We start from the raw sequence: 17,261 nt of genomic DNA, 5'->3' as shown, positions 1-17,261 counted from the left end.
TTGAGACTAATAAATTTAGGAAAATGGCTATTGAAAATACCTTAGGAAATAGCCAAATTGACCAAAATTTTGAAGATAATCAGGAAAATAGTGCAACTGGACTTGTAATGACAAGTTTACCCCCAGAGAGATATAGAAGGAGCACTTTTGTATTTGTATTTATATTATGTCTTATTATCCTGGCCATGAATATTGAAAATAGCTTTGAAAAATATAAGTCTGCAATTAATAGCAATACTTATTCTTCTTCTCTTCCTTATTTTGGTGAATTCAGGTTATTCTATCTTACAAATAATTATTTAGAAGAATTTGTTTCTAATAATACAAAATACGCAGTTAATAAATACTTCTCTTTATCTCCTAATTCTACTATAAGTACTGATTTCCAATCTTTGACGAATGGAGAGCTACCTGTAAGGGGTCCTGCAAAATGGCAATTTGATTGGAGTAAATCAGATTATAAATCATCCAATGCTTGGCTTTCACTGAAGATATTTTGGCAATATAAAGATAGAGAAGTATATTGGAATCTTGAAGGATCAATTTCATCAGATAACTTGACCCATAACTTAGCTGGAACAATTGAATATCCATTTCAGATATCAATGGAACTGAAAAATAATATAGATTGTCCAATATACACTAGTATTGAGACACAAGATCAATTAATAAGTGTTATTTTCCCAATAAAAAATAAAGATAACTCAAGCTTTAGAGGGACATCTTATAAATCTAAAGTATTATCTGAACATAGTAATTATAGAATATATTCACCAAAATGTAATCTTGAAATAGTAGTAACTGGGAAACCATTCCCAATGGGGAATTTTAGATTCAATATTGTACATTTTTCTTTCATGTATAATTTAAAGGTATTATTGGAAATTCGTGGAGGCATTGTTCAGATTGTTTATACAAGCTCTTTATTTAGTGGTGGAGGATCAATTAATGAAGTTTGTTTAAGTAGTTTGATATTGCAGATGGTTTTAGATTTTTTTGAATGCTTCTTCCTATTCTATTGTACCTTATCAGCCTCATCTTTACTGGTTTCATCATTTGCTTTGATGATTATCTTTAAATGGATACATATTACACTTGTACAAGCAAGATATATTTTATGGATATGGAGGAATAATTATCTTGGGAATACAGATAATACGGATATAACATCACTAATTTCTCAGTTCTCTCAAAAACTTTATTTTTCTTTACTCTCATGTATTATTCTTTTCATTGGTTTATTTAAAATTTGTGATTCTGGGAACTATGATCCAACTAGTTATACTAAATATAACATTATTAAATCAATTCCTTATCATATTTACTCCTTTCTATTTTTCTTTTTTATCCCTCAGATTTTCTATGATATGATACATGGTCTTAATTCATCATCTAATTCTAATTCACTCCCTCTTCATCCACAATATGTTTTCTCTTGTATAATTGGGAAGTCATTTATTCCGATCTATATATGGGGATATAAACACTCAATTTTTGATACACCAATAATACAACAATACTTAAGTAATATTCCAATTTTACTCAAGAATATACCTTCACTAGCCCTCCAAATTTTTGTTATATTATTTACTCAGATGGCAATGTTCTTTTTACAACATTGGTTTGGACGAAAGTGCTTAATACCAAAGATTCTAAGACCAAAACCTTACAACTACTTTAGAATTAAAAATATCGATTATTTAGGAAGTGAAGAAGAACAGTGCTCAGAATATAAAGAAGAAATAGATCTTATTAGTAATTCAGTTTCTAATAATGAAGATATAACTACAAATAATAACAATCAAACTTCCAATTTACTTGGAGATATTGAACTTACAGAATACAGTAAACAAAAAAGAATCTTTAAAAAACCTTGTGTTATATGTATGACAAATATTACAGTACTTAACGATAATGAAGATGAACTTTGCGCTGTTTGTACTCCATGTGATCATGTGTTTCATCAGAAGTGTCTTAAACAGTGGATGACTATTAAATTAGAATGCCCAACATGTAGAAGTTCTATTCCACCTTTTGAATCATATTAGCGAGTTCAATACCAATATGTCCTGTAATATCTCTTAGATGATCTGAATTGTGATCTTTTACAGAAGAAAAGAGGATTAATTTTTTTTGTTTAAAACCTATTTCTTTCAGTTTTCGTAATAGGATTCTCCCATAAAGATGTAACATCTCATTTTCACGACTTCCTAATAGTATATTAGATTCTACTATAACTTCTGTATCATCGATAGATAAATATAATATTGCACCGAAGGTACCGGTTTCATTTAAGATGACTTGGATTGTGTCAAAAAATGCTATAACTGAAATTCCTGTAGTTTTTGCATTACTATATTTCAAACTAGGTATAGAATTATAAATAGTTGGTATACATTTATCCATGGTTGATTTTCAAATATCTTAAATATTCTTTATTTTGTTAAAATTTATACTTCTGCCAATTTATATCGGTAATAACTTGACTTAGCTCCTTAATTTTCCGGTATGTTGTTTTTCAGCAAAAAAAGTGAGCAAAGGAATAAAAAAAAAAGATAATAATAATTAAGTTCTTCCTAGATAATGAATAATTATTTTAATTTATCTAAATTCATAATTAATTTTACTTAAGTAATGAAAAAATCCTTATACTGATTTTATTATAGATCACTTAACTTTAGTGTGCCTTCATTATATTTTATAAAACTACCAATAAAAATTCTTTATAAAACATAAATTACGATAGATCAACTACTTTTAACACTATTTTCTATAAAGATTAGTTTTAATATTATATTTTTATATTAAAATACTTTCTTAGTGAATTTGGTCTAAATTAGTATTGTAGTTCTACAAAGAAATAGTCTCTTTAAAAATTATTTAATATATCTTCTACAAACAGACTTTTAAGTGTTTAAATTTCCAATTTTGTTTTGAAATAAGTTATTCAATATCTCCCATATTTATAAGAGTAGATACTTTCGCATGCATGCAGTATATATCAATACCGGTATTAGATCTATACTCACAAAAAAGTATATTTAAGCCTGATAAATAGTAAATAATTTGAAACTAAAGTTATATATCTTATCTGCAATACAATATTGAGTAACCTATGAGGATAAAACTATAAACTAAATAAGAAAATAACTATTTGGCTAGAGTTGGGTGATATTAAGGTGTCTATGTAGCTTAATTTGTAAATAATAATGAAATTGTATCTTTAAACTTTCTGTAAATGTAAAAGTACAAAAAATCACAGTAGTAATAATAATAAAGTAGTATCCCTAAAAAATTTTAGTGGAAAAAAAAAATCAAATTTAAAGAGTAAAATTTAACTAGTTTAATACTTCAAGAATTTATGATATACAATTTATAGAGTAACTTCGATCGATTTTGTATGAGTGAAAGTGGGATTGTTGGCATTATTTTGACAGTTAAGTGGTCATCACAAGAACCTGAAATAGTTTTTCACTTTCCATCAGATTCATACGAGATTCTACCACATTATCGTGCAACATTTCCATCATGGTTATGCTTTGGAATTGAAAGTTCAAAGTTAGCTCACTTAATCCTTCCTTCAGAAGCTTTTCTGTGGGACAAATTATCAGATTTAGTGATTGAGACAAATTCAAATTGCTATAGATTTATGTTTTTCCCATGTTCCTCTCCATTTGAAGTCATTGGTGTTTATGGAAATTGTGGAAATAGAAATAACACTCTGCAACAAGAAAGTATTAATAATTATGTATCTCAATATAAAAATTCGCAAAAATCTTTTATTGAAAACTTTTCAGTATGCCTAGTTCTGAATGCAACTAGTCACTTTGACTTTCAAGTCATAGAAGAACTTATGAAGTCACTAACATATACTTTGATTAATGCTGAAGCAAGCATTGGAATGCTTTCAAGTGAGGTTGAAGTGATAAATTATATTATATTTGAATATTTTGAAGATAAGGAAAAGTTTAATTTAGAAGCTCAGCAAATTCCCAACATGGAAGGCCTAAGCCTGGAAATCATCGCAACAGAAAAGAGTCCAAATAAAGATGGTAATTGCTTAATGAGTAATATAGAAAATAAAAGTATTTTAGCTCAGCAGTTTGTAAAATTGTATAAAAGTCTCAATTACGACTATAAAAATTTTATTTTTTCACTAAATAATGGATTTATACGAAGTGACATGTTAAATTTAAAAAGTAAATTTATTCCATTAGAATATAACTGGAACGAAACATCATTATCGGTTGATTATCATAAAATATGCAACACTCATGATACAAGTAAACTTCTCGAGTTAATAATAGAAATTTCAGATCCTCATCTTTCAATAAAGGAAATTTCAAATGAGCTATTAGAGCCACTTTCAAGTGTATTACGCTGCTGTTATCATCTTGTCAACAATGATATTGCAAGATTTATCGATAAAATTGATTATAGAAAAAAGTATGTGTTGGTAAACTCTAATGTCCAACATAAAATAGAAGCTTTCAGTAAAGAGTTTAATTCAAACATTGATTGGAAGTCATGTTGTCCATTAATTGTGATTTGCTCATTCTTTTGCAATGGAGATGAACTTTCGATTATAAAAAAAAAGTTAGTTCAATTTTGTTTAAAATATCCTTATATATCTAAATTTGACCATTATATTGATACTGCATATAACAATAATAAATACTTACTAACTTTTCCTAAAAGAGATGTGCAAGTATTGGTTACATCTATAATATCATGGTTAGTAAATAACCATTGTATAACTATATTGAAAGAGCAATTTGGGGCGCTAAAGTAGTAAAGAAAGAATTTCCAGTGACAATTTACAAAATCTACATTAATCTAGAGAATTTTGTAAATTTAATAGTAGTTATGGTTAAAAAAAAGACAACCAATTCTGAATCTATACCTCAGAGAAATATCCAAAATAAGAGAGTAGCTTTGTTATTGAAAGCTTTAAAAGCAGATCCTACTGAGGATTGGACAAAGGTAAGCTGAATATATTTCTAATTATTCATATATATTTGAATTACATCATATATCCTTATATCAGGATGAAGTTTCATTGATTATCTACTGGTTGTTGCAAATAAGTGCATTTGTCATTGGTACTATATTTGGTCTGACTGGAGCCAAAGGTATTGGAGTATTTATTTCATCTTTACTGTGCTTGATATTCATTGGACTCATTTATATCAATTATTTGGATATTCCAGAAAGGATACTAGACCCTACAGAAGTGGTTATTGAAAATACAGCATCTTGTTTAGTAACTTTTATACTTGTATGGGTGACTTTATACACACTAGTCCACTTCTAGTATAAAGTAGTATATTTACTATTTCTGTCTTGTCAAAACTTTTTAAAAATTAGCTTGGTTAAAATTATGAAATTTAAGTTGAGCTATAAAAGTAGGTAAAGACAATATTTTGTATTCAGTACTATTATTAATAATACTCTACTATATTTCTCTATTAAGTGAACCTTGCAAGATTAATACCATATTAATCTTGGATATTTGGGAGTAAATATGATTTTATCAATATTTTATTTACATTATATACCTATCTTGGAATTGGTTAGTGCATAATATGAACTCATTAAACCGGCACCTATAAACTTTATCAATCTGAGGGGTCGAAGGCAGGCAAGTTATTCGAGAGGTCTTTAGAAAAAAAAAAAAATAGAAGAGAAAATAAAAGTTGTAAGTTATACCAATTACTAGTATATATATGTCACATATATATATTATTTTTATATGGTACTGTTGTATATGAGAAGATAATTGTAATTTTAAAATTGGTACAAATATCTGTATATAACGACAAATGCTAACATGAAGTTAGTCAAGTCAAAGATATTGGTCAAACTACGCCATGGTCAATATAAAGTTGATAATATCCTTGATTCTATGATACAACAGGATATGAAGATTTGGAAACCTGGCCAGTTACTATATGACCCAAGATTAGCGTGTATCCTATTTGGAATTGGTGCAATTTTGAACTTTATAATTGCTTCATTTTTCCTAGTTTACTACAGAAATCCATTATATTATGAAATTATATCTGATCCCATTACTAATTTGACGAATAGCTTTGTTTTGAATGTACCTAGGGACTTGCCAGGACCAGTAAATGTAAACATCTACTTTTCAAATTTTTATCAAAATTTTCGCTCTTATGTACAGAGTAGGCCTCCAGAAATATATCCGGGTTTCTCATGTGGACCTGCAACTACAATCAACTACTTAAAAAATATTCGTGGAGATACACTTGATAATTATATTGATACTGATATGGAGAACTCAACTATAAATATTGATGGTGAAACTATTTTAAATCCATGTGGATTAACTTCTCTGAGCCTCTACAATGATGAATTTACTATATCTAATTTTGATAGTGGAAATGAATCCATATCACTTCAAATAGGAGATATTTCTATTAATAATGACTTTACACTATTTGCTATACCATATAATAAAAGTTTTTGGATAAATACGACTGATCCTCATTATAGAATATGGATGCATAGTGCATGGTTACCAAATTTTAAGATGGTATGGGGACAAATTATAGAAGGACTGAGTACTGGAAAATATGTATTTAATATGACAAAAAATTATTGGCCAGCAGAACACTTTAATGCAGAAAAAAGGATTGGAATTGAGACAGTCTCACCTCTTGGTAGTAAAAACCTTGTTGCAATATACTTTTTTTTTTTTCTGGGGTCCTGGCTAACATTAACAATGCTAATTATCCTTATTCAAGTAATTTGGATTTGTAATAGAACAAAATAGAGCAGATGAAAGACGGGATATTAATGATAAAAAAAAAGAGAACACTTCTTTTTAAAATTCATAACTATATTGAGAAATGTTTACAGCAACTAAGATTACATTAACACTTAAGTAATTATGGAACTTTTGGTAATGTAAATTGATATATATGGTTATAAATTGAGAGAAGATTGTAAAAATAAGTGGATTATATAAGAATAGTCCGCGTAAGAACATAGATTTGAACAGCTTCTTTAATTAACTGATTGAAAGCCCATATATAAATGACTTTTTTAGCTTATACCTCTCAAGTCCTTATATAGCTTTATTAAATATCTTAAAAGATTTCTTTAAAATATTAATAGCTTGTGAACAGCGAAGTGAGTTTGTAATATAATTTTTATTACAAGATACCTAAAAGTATATAGTTCTAATATACTTAAATATACCAGCTTTAAAATTCTTGAAATTGAAATGAGTCAAATAGTCATTACACTTCAAATGCTTTTGTATATAGAGTACATTGATTCACAAAATATTTTATGTTTTTTGGGAACTAATTTGTAGCCTGAGATTTGTTGAAATATGTTCTTATTACTAGATTCATGTAATTATAAACATGACTGGAAGTAAATTAAGTATGCAGCTTTCCAAATTATCTTTAAAATCTGGAGTCTATCTTAAATAGAATTAATTGAATTCACTGGATTATTAATTTATTGTGATTTATGTTTTTTTCATCTACTTTAAAAGCCACTATAGTAAATTTTTTCTAGTTCATATATATTTCATTTTATATAAATGATTAGTATAAGACATTTAACTCTATGAATTTGGATATAATCATAAAATATATTGAAATTTTAGAGATTAAGTTGATCATTTCAAGTTTAAACACTAGGATATTCTTTTTTCCTTAATTAGCAAAGCTAAATAATGGATTACTAATTAGGTCTTATATTATTTTTTTGATCATTTATCGACTAAAATTTTCAAATAAGTGGTTTTATGAGTATCTTAAATAGTGAAATTCTCTAATAGCAATGACGAAGATCTATTTTTTCTAATCTATACAAGTAGATTTTTAACTTTCTCAGCACTAATTAATAAGTCATACCGGATATTATCGAGGAATAAAGTTACCTTTTGAGCTGTCTCACTTTTTATAATCTATGTAAACATAAGAATTATTAATATACTATTCACAAAAAGTAATTTGCACTATTTTAAATATATTTATATATTTATACTCGTGTTAAACTAACCTAAAGTAATAGAACAACACTCTTATCATATATGAATTATATTAAACCCCTTTTTTGGTTTATATTTAACAAGACCTAAATTTGCAGATATTTCTTAGCCTAGAAATAGTTTAAATCTGCTTAATATATTAAATTATCTGCTAATATAATATCAGAGGTCTTTACTCTAAGAAATTTGAAGATTTAATGCAAAAACATTAAAAATTATGTGATATATATAAATTCAGTTTATTGAATCTGGATATTTAAATTTGTATATAAGAGCTTATGTTTAAAGATATATCAAGTTTATTTGCAATACATATTTCCACATAAAACTATTAAAAAGATAATACTTATGACAAAATCCTATATTTTATTAATAGAATTATAGATCATTATATTAATGATCCACTTAATTTATTCTTTATACCCATTACTATCAGTAGTATGCTTCTAGTATATATCTCCACTATATTTTATTTTACCCAAAGCAACACAATTATTGTAAAAAAGTTACTACTAAATATATAGTACTTAAACTCGTTATGTAATTACTTAGTATTTGATCTAACTACTTAAGTTTATTTTAAATATATATGTAATTGACTAAAGAAAATCATATTAAAGAACAATTAATTATATTATTCTTTTAAAAGCAAAAAATATATATTCTTCTAAATTATAAGATAATCTAAGTAAATATATGTTTTAAATATCAACTGGTAGTAAACAAAAAAATCCCAAAATGACCTCCAAGAGATATCAATGTCCTGCACAAAGCATAGAATGTTACTGGAAAATTTTTACAAAACTTTAAGTTTTCCGAATTTTTCAAAATAGCTAGGTGTGACAAGTTTATCAAAAAGAAGTATAGTGCAATACAAATCCAGAAAGGATGTACTTCATATCCCCAGTAACCTAACTGGAAAAAACAGAAAGCTAACAGAATCATCATCTTCCAACTGTCATTACGAACAAGTTCCAATATTCCACCAACTAATGGTGCCAATATACATAAAATACATGGTATAGCCAAATTTGTAGTGTCTAGATATAACATAAAATCTAGATCATAACTTTTTTGGCTTATAAGGCCAAACAAGAACAAAAAAAAAAAGTATAACACTTCTTCTATATGTAAGCTGTACTCTTTATTATTATCTTTAGTATATCCTTCACTTAATATATTAAAATACGGCTTTTTACTTGTTATTGATTCAGTACACCACCATTCTGATATACCTGACTCTTTCAAACTATCATCATTTAAATGCTCTTCATATTCGTAATATTTATATATGTACTGTGCAATCATGTAAATAAATATAATTAATAATTGTGTTCCAAAAATTATGTGTCTTTTATTCAATCCCTCATAAATAAAAATGCTTATATTTATGCTATATTCACCACTATTATGAATTGGAGCTATTTGCAGAAGTTTTTGAACCACTAAAATAATACAAATAAATGACATTATTAAACACTTAGAAATATATATTCCACTCATATATACTCTATATCCAACTGCTTTATCATTCAGATTTAAATTTTGATATACAGCCACTATTTCCTCATGGTGTTGCTTAACTAATGGTAGTAAAAGTCTATCTGCATTCAATATTGCACTATTTCTCTGTTTTTCCGATTCATTACTGCTAAAAGCATCCCAAATTATAACAAAAGTAAAAAAGTCCAGAATTTTACCTACTATTGCTGGATTTGAATCTAACAACAAAACACTTAAAAAGAATGAGATTGAAGACAAAACTCTTGTTATCTTACTTTGTAAAAGATCTATAAGGCAACTAAAAAGTGTGATATAAATATAAAATGAAATTTTATTTTCTGGAATTCTCGCGATAATAGATGTATAAATAATACCAGCTAAACATAGTATACAGCATATAGCCACAGCTATCCCCTTAAGTAACATTTCCCTTTGCCATATGTAAGTGAATCTATTGTATCCAGTTCTCAAAATACTCTTCACATGTGATATTTTAGAGCTACTTTCCATTATACATCACTAAAGTCCTTTTTTAGTTGACCTTCTGCTACACTTTATTTGCAACCTTGTGTGCACACACACAAAACCGCCATTATAAATATACTCGAACCCTAAAAAACACCTGTCCCAAACCTTTGAAATGGATGAAAAATTAGTAGTTACCATTTTAAAATCTTTAGAGCTCGAAGATTGGTCTAATATTCTTTTTGTAATTGTAGTATTTATATTTATAGTTTATATTTTATTAAGATGGCTTCAAAATAATCAAAGTAGGCTTGATAAGATCCAAAAAGTTATGGTATCTTCTCAACCACTAACGACATCTAATAGCCTAGTATTCGATAAAGCTAAAGCTAAGGAAATTCGATTGAAGGATATGATAATTAAACAAAGAATAAATGCAAAAAGGGCAAGAGAATCTCGGAGGGAATTACTTAAAAATAAAGAAATGCTGCGCAATATAAAAGAAGAACTATACAAAAAAAAAAAAGATGAAAAACTTGTAGAAGAACTGAAGCAAAGAGAAATATTACTAAGAAATAGGCAACAAGAATATGAGAAGTGGAAAAAAAGAATTGTTATTGAGAATTCAGGTCAAGATACAGAAGATGAAGACCTAAATAGTGAGTTATTATCACTATCAAATTTTATAAATTTAATTAAAACAAAAAAAGTAATCCAATTGGATGACTTAAGTAGCAATTTTAATATTAATATAGATGATACTATAAATAGAATACAAGAACTAGAGAAACAGAATTTACTTGACGGAATATTCACAGATTCAGGCAAATATATTTATATTACTGAAACGGAATGGCAAGATCTTACAAAGGCTTTGGAATCTAAAGGAATTATTGAGAAATCTAGTTCTCTAGTGAGTATATGTAATGAAGTAATTAATATTGACAAATATACTACACAAAATATGGATAAATGATTAGATAGTTTTTAAGTTAGAAGCTTAAACATCTAAATTATTGTGAAGGTGACACTTTAGCGCAAAAGAATATAGAGTTCGTTTCTTTAACTCTAATTATTGATTTAATGTAGAAACTAATGTACTCATATTTATTGTACTAGGGATCTTATTTTGTTTTGATATTTTTCGGGTAGTATGCACTATGAATATATTATTAAATTTAACTAGTGTTATACAAAATCTAACAGGAAATGAAAAAATTCAAAACTTGAATTATTATTATCCGTTTCAGTGTTCAATAACTGACTTAGATGATACTCTTATTAGTCAAAATAATAGTTATATATCTGATATGAATGCTGTAACATATAGAACTCTTCAACTTTTCGGAGTAACTGTGTTCCCTACTGTAGGATATTCTTTACGTAGAGCATTACAATTATTCTCAAAAGTCCCCAATCTTAAGCAATTTTAAAGGGTATCCAGGGATTTATTCTTATGGTTCAATAACTATTGGGACTAAGGAGATTAATGATATAATTTATCAGAAATGGATTAATAATAGCATAGTAATAAATATTCTTAACTTTCTACATTCTTTCACAATTGTAAATGATGAACTGATTTTTAGTGAAGATAAAATACTAATTAAGGGTATTGAGAAATTTGGAAGAGCTGATTTCACAAAGACAAATATAGTAAGTTATTTATTACTAACTTGCTACATCCATATAGGTATAGAAGACCATTACAGTACTTTATTTGAGAATCACAATAGTGAATTAGTAAATGAATTTATGAGAATAGGAGTAAAGATTGAATTTGGAGTTAAATTACTCAATATACTTAAAACTAAACCTAGTGAAGAAGAACATAGATTTTTCCGTATTTTGATGATTGAGAAGTATTCCAATAATAAGACTATTTAGATCCCAATTGGAACCATTTGTTAGATCTTTGAATTGCAAAGTACTTATAGTGTTACCTTTTGTATTAGAAATTATTTTAGTGTTTCAAAGAAGATAGCAAGTGAAATTATTTTAAAAGATCTTGGCCTGTCTTTTAACCAGACTGCTTTTATAGGAGATGGCGAGAATGACATAGATTTAATGAAAGCTGTTAGCTACTCAATATCTGTGGAGAATGCAATTCAGGCAATAAGACATATAGCGAGATACAAAGTAGGACTAAATTGTGAAAATAGTCTTTCATCTATTAGTAATACTTTATGCTGGAGAAAGTTTCCAAGAAATGAGCCGAAGTAGGTTATATTAATAAGTGTTACACAAAACCTTCATTATTATTAGTGAAGATTATATGGAAATTAAGTTAATTATATAGGGTCATACTAGTAGTTTTAGAGAATTATATTGCAAAGAAATTTATAAAATAAAATATTAATTATATTTCTATTTTGCAGTATTATGCTGATTTGAGTAGGCATATATACAAATTGAGGCAGAAACATGAACATTAAGAGATCTAATTAGTCCATATTGAGGAATTTCAAGACATTTGTCAACCATGGAGATAATGTCACACGGTATTCCCTCCTTTTCTTTACCCAAAATTAAAATTGATTTTTTTGGGAAGATGAAGTCTGGCAATAAGATGCTAGAGGCAGTTTGTTCGACTGCAATTATGATGTAACCCTGTAATCTCATTGAATGTATATATTTGCATATATTAGACTCTCTTAGCTCATCAATTGGCAACCACTTTTCAGCAGTGACAGATATTTGACGGAAAATTGGATCATTCAAAACTTTTCTAGTTTTCAAAAGTAACTTTCCAACTTTAAAAACTTCACAAGTTCTGGTTAGACCTGCAAGATTGGGAATCTTGTCAATTAAGGTCCCAATAACTATCAAATCTGACCTTTTATTTTTTTTGTAATTTTCTCTTTTCATAAGAATTTCAGGTGAATTCTCATAATTTGGATCAAACTTTAATTGGTAATCTTTAAGATTCCCAATATATTCCTTATATTCTGCAGGTAACTGATTATCTTGAGAGGTACTTAAACGATCTGGATTAGTGGTAATACACCACAAAGAAGTCATCTGAGTTGCAACTATTCGCCTAATTGAATAATATAAACTCCAAGATGGACGTAAGTCTCCATCCACAAGCCAAGCACTATACTCTGTTAAATTTGAATTTTGACAAAATTCATCTTGAGCTATTCGCAAATCGCTGAACTTTAAAAAATTCTTCGATGGTAAAATATAGTCTAGTGAACACTGGGTTAAAGGTTTCCAGTGATCCCAAACTTGAGTCACACTCTTCAGCATTCGTTTCAGGTCTTTTGAATTATTTAAATGTGACAAAATAGCACTTCCAAGTGTTTCATTAAGAATATTGTATACAAAGCTATTATTACTTGTTTGTTCTAATTGAATTTGTTCTCTGGCAGAACAAATATTATCATTATTATCTATTTGACTGGCAACCTTCTCTAAGGTGTACAATGCAATTGTTCTCAGTAAAGCAGAATTACATATTGAATAACTAAGTAAAGTAGCAAATAGCTGTTTAGATAATTTCTCAATATGCATCTTTTCATGTATATTATCTTGAATAATAGACTTATTATAAGTGTAGTTTATAATATAAAAACTAGAGATAACAAGATGAGAATGACATACTTGTACATTGTTACATTCTGATGCCAAATTGCTTAAGAGTGGTTCAAGACATAATTTAGGATATATACATAATAATTTGCACCCAAATAACTCAATATACTGTCTAATCTCCGGAGAGTATGGAATTTTTAAATGTCTCATGTAGAAAGAAACAACTGAAGATATCCAATGGATCTGAGATACTTTCAATATATCAGAAAGACAGCATAATGTTTGCCAGCCTCTAAGCAAAATTCTATATTGAACACTGTTCGGTAAAGGGGGTAATTTAGTGGAATTCGGCATATCATCTATGAATTTACCTTCATAATTGGAAACTATAATATCCAGTTCTTGCATTAAATTATTTAACGAGTTACAGACAAAATCAATCTTGCAAATCAATCCTGATTCTTTTACAGAATTAAAAAAGTGATATAAAAATGTGATGGTGACAAATCTAATATATCCATGACACCTTTCATAAATCTCACAATTAGAATATTGATTCGAGTAACAAAAGCAAGTATCTTGGATTTTTTGTATCATTGTCACAACAGTATTATTCCCATCTGTGAGCTCATACTCTTTATACAATAGCAAATTTGAAATAACTTCAACACAATATCTATACCATTTCTTGTTTTGAGGGTTTTCCAATCGATTGAAAAGTTCATTTAATAGCCTAAATAATGGAAATATAAAGGATCTCATCATTCCCAAATTTTTTGAATCAAGATGTGTATATTCTATTAAAATTTTTAAAGTATTACAGGTAAATTCAGAGTCTAAATCCATTAAAATAAGAGAAGATATTATTTTTATCAAAATTGGAACAGCTCCATTAAAGAATTGTCCAAAGTCGGTAAATTCCTTGAGACAAAGTTGAACTGAATCAAAAATAGTAAAGGCATATTGAATTACTCCAACCTTTCCTTGGGTATTAGAAATATATTTTATTAGCGGAAGTACCATTGTGTCAAACAAATGCCACAAATAATATTGGTATACCGTAGAATTATGTGTTTTGTTTATTAGAGAATTCAAAAAAGTTATTTGTATATTAGAGGATAATACTGAACTATCCATTATCATTGAACTATATTGGGACCACAAAATATTTAATAGCTGGTAATTAAGTTCCAAAAAATATTCACTCAAATCTCTATATTGTACTGGCAGTGGATAAATAGTTCTTACAAGTTGAAAATCACTATATAAACAAGAAAAGGCATCTGGATAGCCTTTAGTAGATACCATATTACGTACTATTCCAAATTTATCGGTACCATAGAGTTTGGGGTTCATTTTCAAACCTTCAGTTGATGAACTTTCCTTGATATTATCCCATTGACGTTGAAGATTAGCATAACATCTTATTGAAGATATTTCCATTATAAGAATCTCGAAAACCCTCAGAATAAAATCTTTTGGTACAGTCATCTCTATTGCAAGATGAACGAGACATTTAAGTGCAAACAAGTAGGTAATTAATGAACGAATATTTTCTTGCCAAGTTGTCTCTTTGAAAGTGTCACATATATAATTTAAACACCAAATCCATAAGTTCTTCATTGATTCTCCCATATAGTCCACTTTTATTATAGATAAAAAGTGGATCTTAAACCATATATAATTTATATCAACTTCTATACTTTTTGTTGTATAAGAAATTTCAGATAACTTAGTAAGTAACCACTCTGATATATTTTCTGATTTTGTTAAATATTCAAAATTGTAGTATACTGAAATAAGTTCGATATTACTTAGTGAACTATCGTTATTGGCTGTCTTATTTCCAAGGATTTTTTTCACTCTCCCTAGACCAATTCCTTTACATATAAGTTCAGGCCATAGTAAAGATGATTCAGTCTCCTCTTGGAAATTGCTCAAAAAGTTGATATTACAAAATCCCATATATATTAAGAGACACTTTAGGTTAGTTAAAATAAATTTATCTCGAAATGCATACTCTGGAAATATACCTATAAAATCGATTATATTACTCTGATTAATTTCCTTAGAATGAGATTTTAGGTAGTAGACAGTAACAATAGCCCACTGACGGTACAAGTCTAATCTCAAAATTAAAGGGGTAAATCTGTTAATTATTGATGCTATATCTAAAATATATTTCCAACAACCACTTGTAAAAGTTAGATAATATTTTTTATTACTTGCTTTTTCAAACAAGTCTATTGTTTCAATGGAGTTGTTACATAATTCTTCATCAAAACTTCTGATGAAGGATATGATATGATCTTCAGATATGTTTGAGAAATTACTAGATATATATTTGTCAAAGCTGATAGTAAAAGGTTGCAAAAAAATTCTTAAAGGTGTAAACAAAGTTACTTTTTCACTGATAAATTTCCAATAATCGATAATCCATTCTTTGTTTATAGATAGTACAATAATTATGAAGTCTACAAATAGATCCTCAATGCTTTTGCTAACTTTTCCACCTAGAGATGCGATTATATAGTCAAGGTAAATATTAAAAAAAGTATCTTTAGATAGCCAAAATGAAACTTTCAGATTACTTTGAGTAATAATATTCATAGTTTGAAACATCACAAATCTTCTTACACTAGAATTTTGATGATTAAAGCCATTTTTTATAATACACGAAATCCACCAAAAGCGTGTATTATCCACTAATTCAATTAGATATAAAAAGTGTTCCCAATTGCTCTTCAAAATATGTACATTGTAGTTTTCAAGAGTCGTGAGAAGACAAATAAATGAATTAAGTGCATTAGTAGCATTCTTATTACATTCATAAGTTTCCAAAGTAGACAAAACAAATCTTGAAGCCTTTCTAATATTTGTTTTCGGATTAGTAATTCCATTTTGTAGATATTTCATGAAATTCTCTTTATTTTTTGGAAACCCCTTCATAAGAAGAAATGAGAGCATGTTGGACAGTGTTAGCAGCGCAAAAGAACCTTCCATTTCTATATTGGTTTCAAAAGAACTCTCCAAAAAAGATGATACAATATCATAGAATGCATCCTGGAAAGTTTGGTTACTCTCCATTAATAATGGCAAAAGAAGTTTTTGTATATAACATACAAACCCCATATCAAAAACTTTATTTGACTGGGGATATAACACCTTTCTATAAATATTTGAAAGACCATCTATAATACCTTTAAATATTTTGGGAATGATTAGCTCATCTTGTGGAACATCTTTATTATATTGGGATGTAACAAAAGCTAAAACATAAGTTAAAGACTTAGACTTCTCCAAGTCTGATTGATTGTATACTTCCATAAGTGACTCCGTCCATATATCTAATATGTCTAAAAGATAGTAAGGTCTTATATTAAGTAAGTTAGAGACCAAATTTAGTGCTTCAAACTGAATTGGAGAATCTACAATAAGGCAGAAGTCAATCAATTTTTTAAATGGTATACAGCACGAATTTTCTACAATAAAAATTCCACTTAAAGCTTTAAGATATACTGAAAATTCTAATGGACATTTATGATACTCACAATTGTCAATAAGTTCCATGATTATTTTTATCACAGCTTCTTTGCCATAATCCGATATCCAATGGGGTATTAATGCTTTAAATGTGATATCTAATACCTTAAATGACTCTGAGCTATTGAAACAATAATTTTCAAAACCTGTAGCTAATATTTTTAGCTGTGACTCCATTAATAAA

General features: G+C 27.8%; 8 protein-coding genes across 8 annotated transcripts, besides 12 other annotated features; 6 read left to right on the top strand and 2 right to left on the bottom strand.

The window, feature by feature from the left end:
* Positions 1 to 23: 23 nt before the first annotated feature.
* Positions 24 to 2,048, top strand: CMU_036530 (zinc finger, C3HC4 type domain-containing protein; the record flags this gene model as incomplete). Its single annotated transcript, XM_002141792.1, has 1 exon — positions 24 to 2,048. One exon carries the CDS (start codon positions 24 to 26, stop codon positions 2,046 to 2,048), a length of 2,025 nt encoding a protein of 674 aa, XP_002141828.1.
* A 493-nt stretch (positions 2,049 to 2,541) lies between these two features.
* Positions 2,542 to 2,569: a sequence feature (AT_rich).
* A 17-nt stretch (positions 2,570 to 2,586) lies between these two features.
* Positions 2,587 to 2,626: a sequence feature (AT_rich).
* A 157-nt stretch (positions 2,627 to 2,783) lies between these two features.
* Positions 2,784 to 2,812: a sequence feature (AT_rich).
* Positions 2,813 to 2,868: 56 nt separating this feature from the next.
* Positions 2,869 to 2,889: a sequence feature (AT_rich).
* Positions 2,890 to 3,400: 511 nt separating this feature from the next.
* Positions 3,401 to 4,792, top strand: CMU_036520 (uncharacterized protein; the record flags this gene model as incomplete). The annotated part of the gene is made up of 1 exon (XM_002141791.1): positions 3,401 to 4,792. One exon carries the CDS (start codon positions 3,401 to 3,403, stop codon positions 4,790 to 4,792), a length of 1,392 nt encoding a protein of 463 aa, XP_002141827.1.
* Positions 4,793 to 4,866: 74 nt separating this feature from the next.
* Positions 4,867 to 5,314, top strand: CMU_036510 (uncharacterized protein; the record flags this gene model as incomplete). Its single annotated transcript, XM_002141790.1, has 2 exons — positions 4,867 to 4,983; positions 5,048 to 5,314. 2 exons carry the CDS (start codon positions 4,867 to 4,869, stop codon positions 5,312 to 5,314), a joined length of 384 nt encoding a protein of 127 aa, XP_002141826.1.
* A 419-nt stretch (positions 5,315 to 5,733) lies between these two features.
* Positions 5,734 to 5,754: a sequence feature (AT_rich).
* Positions 5,755 to 5,830: 76 nt separating this feature from the next.
* CMU_036500 (uncharacterized protein) lies at positions 5,831 to 6,796 on the top strand (the record flags this gene model as incomplete). The annotated part of the gene is made up of 1 exon (XM_002141789.1): positions 5,831 to 6,796. One exon carries the CDS (start codon positions 5,831 to 5,833, stop codon positions 6,794 to 6,796), a length of 966 nt encoding a protein of 321 aa, XP_002141825.1.
* Positions 6,797 to 7,997: 1,201 nt separating this feature from the next.
* Positions 7,998 to 8,024: a sequence feature (AT_rich).
* Positions 8,025 to 8,602: 578 nt separating this feature from the next.
* Positions 8,603 to 8,738: a sequence feature (AT_rich).
* CMU_036490 (uncharacterized protein) lies at positions 8,738 to 10,042 on the bottom strand (the record flags this gene model as incomplete). The annotated part of the gene is made up of 1 exon (XM_002141788.1): positions 8,738 to 10,042. The coding sequence occupies one exon, from the start codon at positions 10,040 to 10,042 to the stop codon at positions 8,738 to 8,740; it is 1,305 nt and encodes a 434-aa protein (XP_002141824.1).
* Positions 9,339 to 9,360: a sequence feature (AT_rich).
* Positions 9,843 to 9,870: a sequence feature (AT_rich).
* A 130-nt stretch (positions 10,043 to 10,172) lies between the features above and the next one.
* On the top strand, positions 10,173 to 10,973 carry CMU_036480 (uncharacterized protein; the record flags this gene model as incomplete). Its single annotated transcript, XM_002141787.1, has 1 exon — positions 10,173 to 10,973. One exon carries the CDS (start codon positions 10,173 to 10,175, stop codon positions 10,971 to 10,973), a length of 801 nt encoding a protein of 266 aa, XP_002141823.1.
* Positions 10,252 to 10,281: a sequence feature (AT_rich).
* Positions 10,676 to 10,706: a sequence feature (AT_rich).
* Positions 10,974 to 11,157: 184 nt separating the features above from the next.
* On the top strand, positions 11,158 to 12,220 carry CMU_036470 (uncharacterized protein; the record flags this gene model as incomplete). The annotated part of the gene is made up of 3 exons (XM_002141786.1): positions 11,158 to 11,406; positions 11,480 to 11,859; positions 11,965 to 12,220. The coding sequence occupies 3 exons, from the start codon at positions 11,158 to 11,160 to the stop codon at positions 12,218 to 12,220; spliced, it is 885 nt and encodes a 294-aa protein (XP_002141822.1).
* Positions 12,221 to 12,333: 113 nt separating this feature from the next.
* Positions 12,334 to 12,364: a sequence feature (AT_rich).
* Positions 12,365 to 17,254, bottom strand: CMU_036460 (RNA methyltransferase, TrmH family protein; the record flags this gene model as incomplete). The annotated part of the gene is made up of 1 exon (XM_002141785.1): positions 12,365 to 17,254. One exon carries the CDS (start codon positions 17,252 to 17,254, stop codon positions 12,365 to 12,367), a length of 4,890 nt encoding a protein of 1,629 aa, XP_002141821.1.
* Positions 17,255 to 17,261: the final 7 nt, after the last annotated feature.

Source organism: Cryptosporidium muris, genomic scaffold (genome assembly GCF_000006515.1).
Source record: "Cryptosporidium muris RN66 scf_1106632373425 genomic scaffold, whole genome shotgun sequence".
Lineage (NCBI taxonomy): Eukaryota > Apicomplexa > Conoidasida > Eucoccidiorida > Cryptosporidiidae > Cryptosporidium > Cryptosporidium muris.
This window is presented reverse-complemented; position numbering and strand designations above follow the sequence as displayed.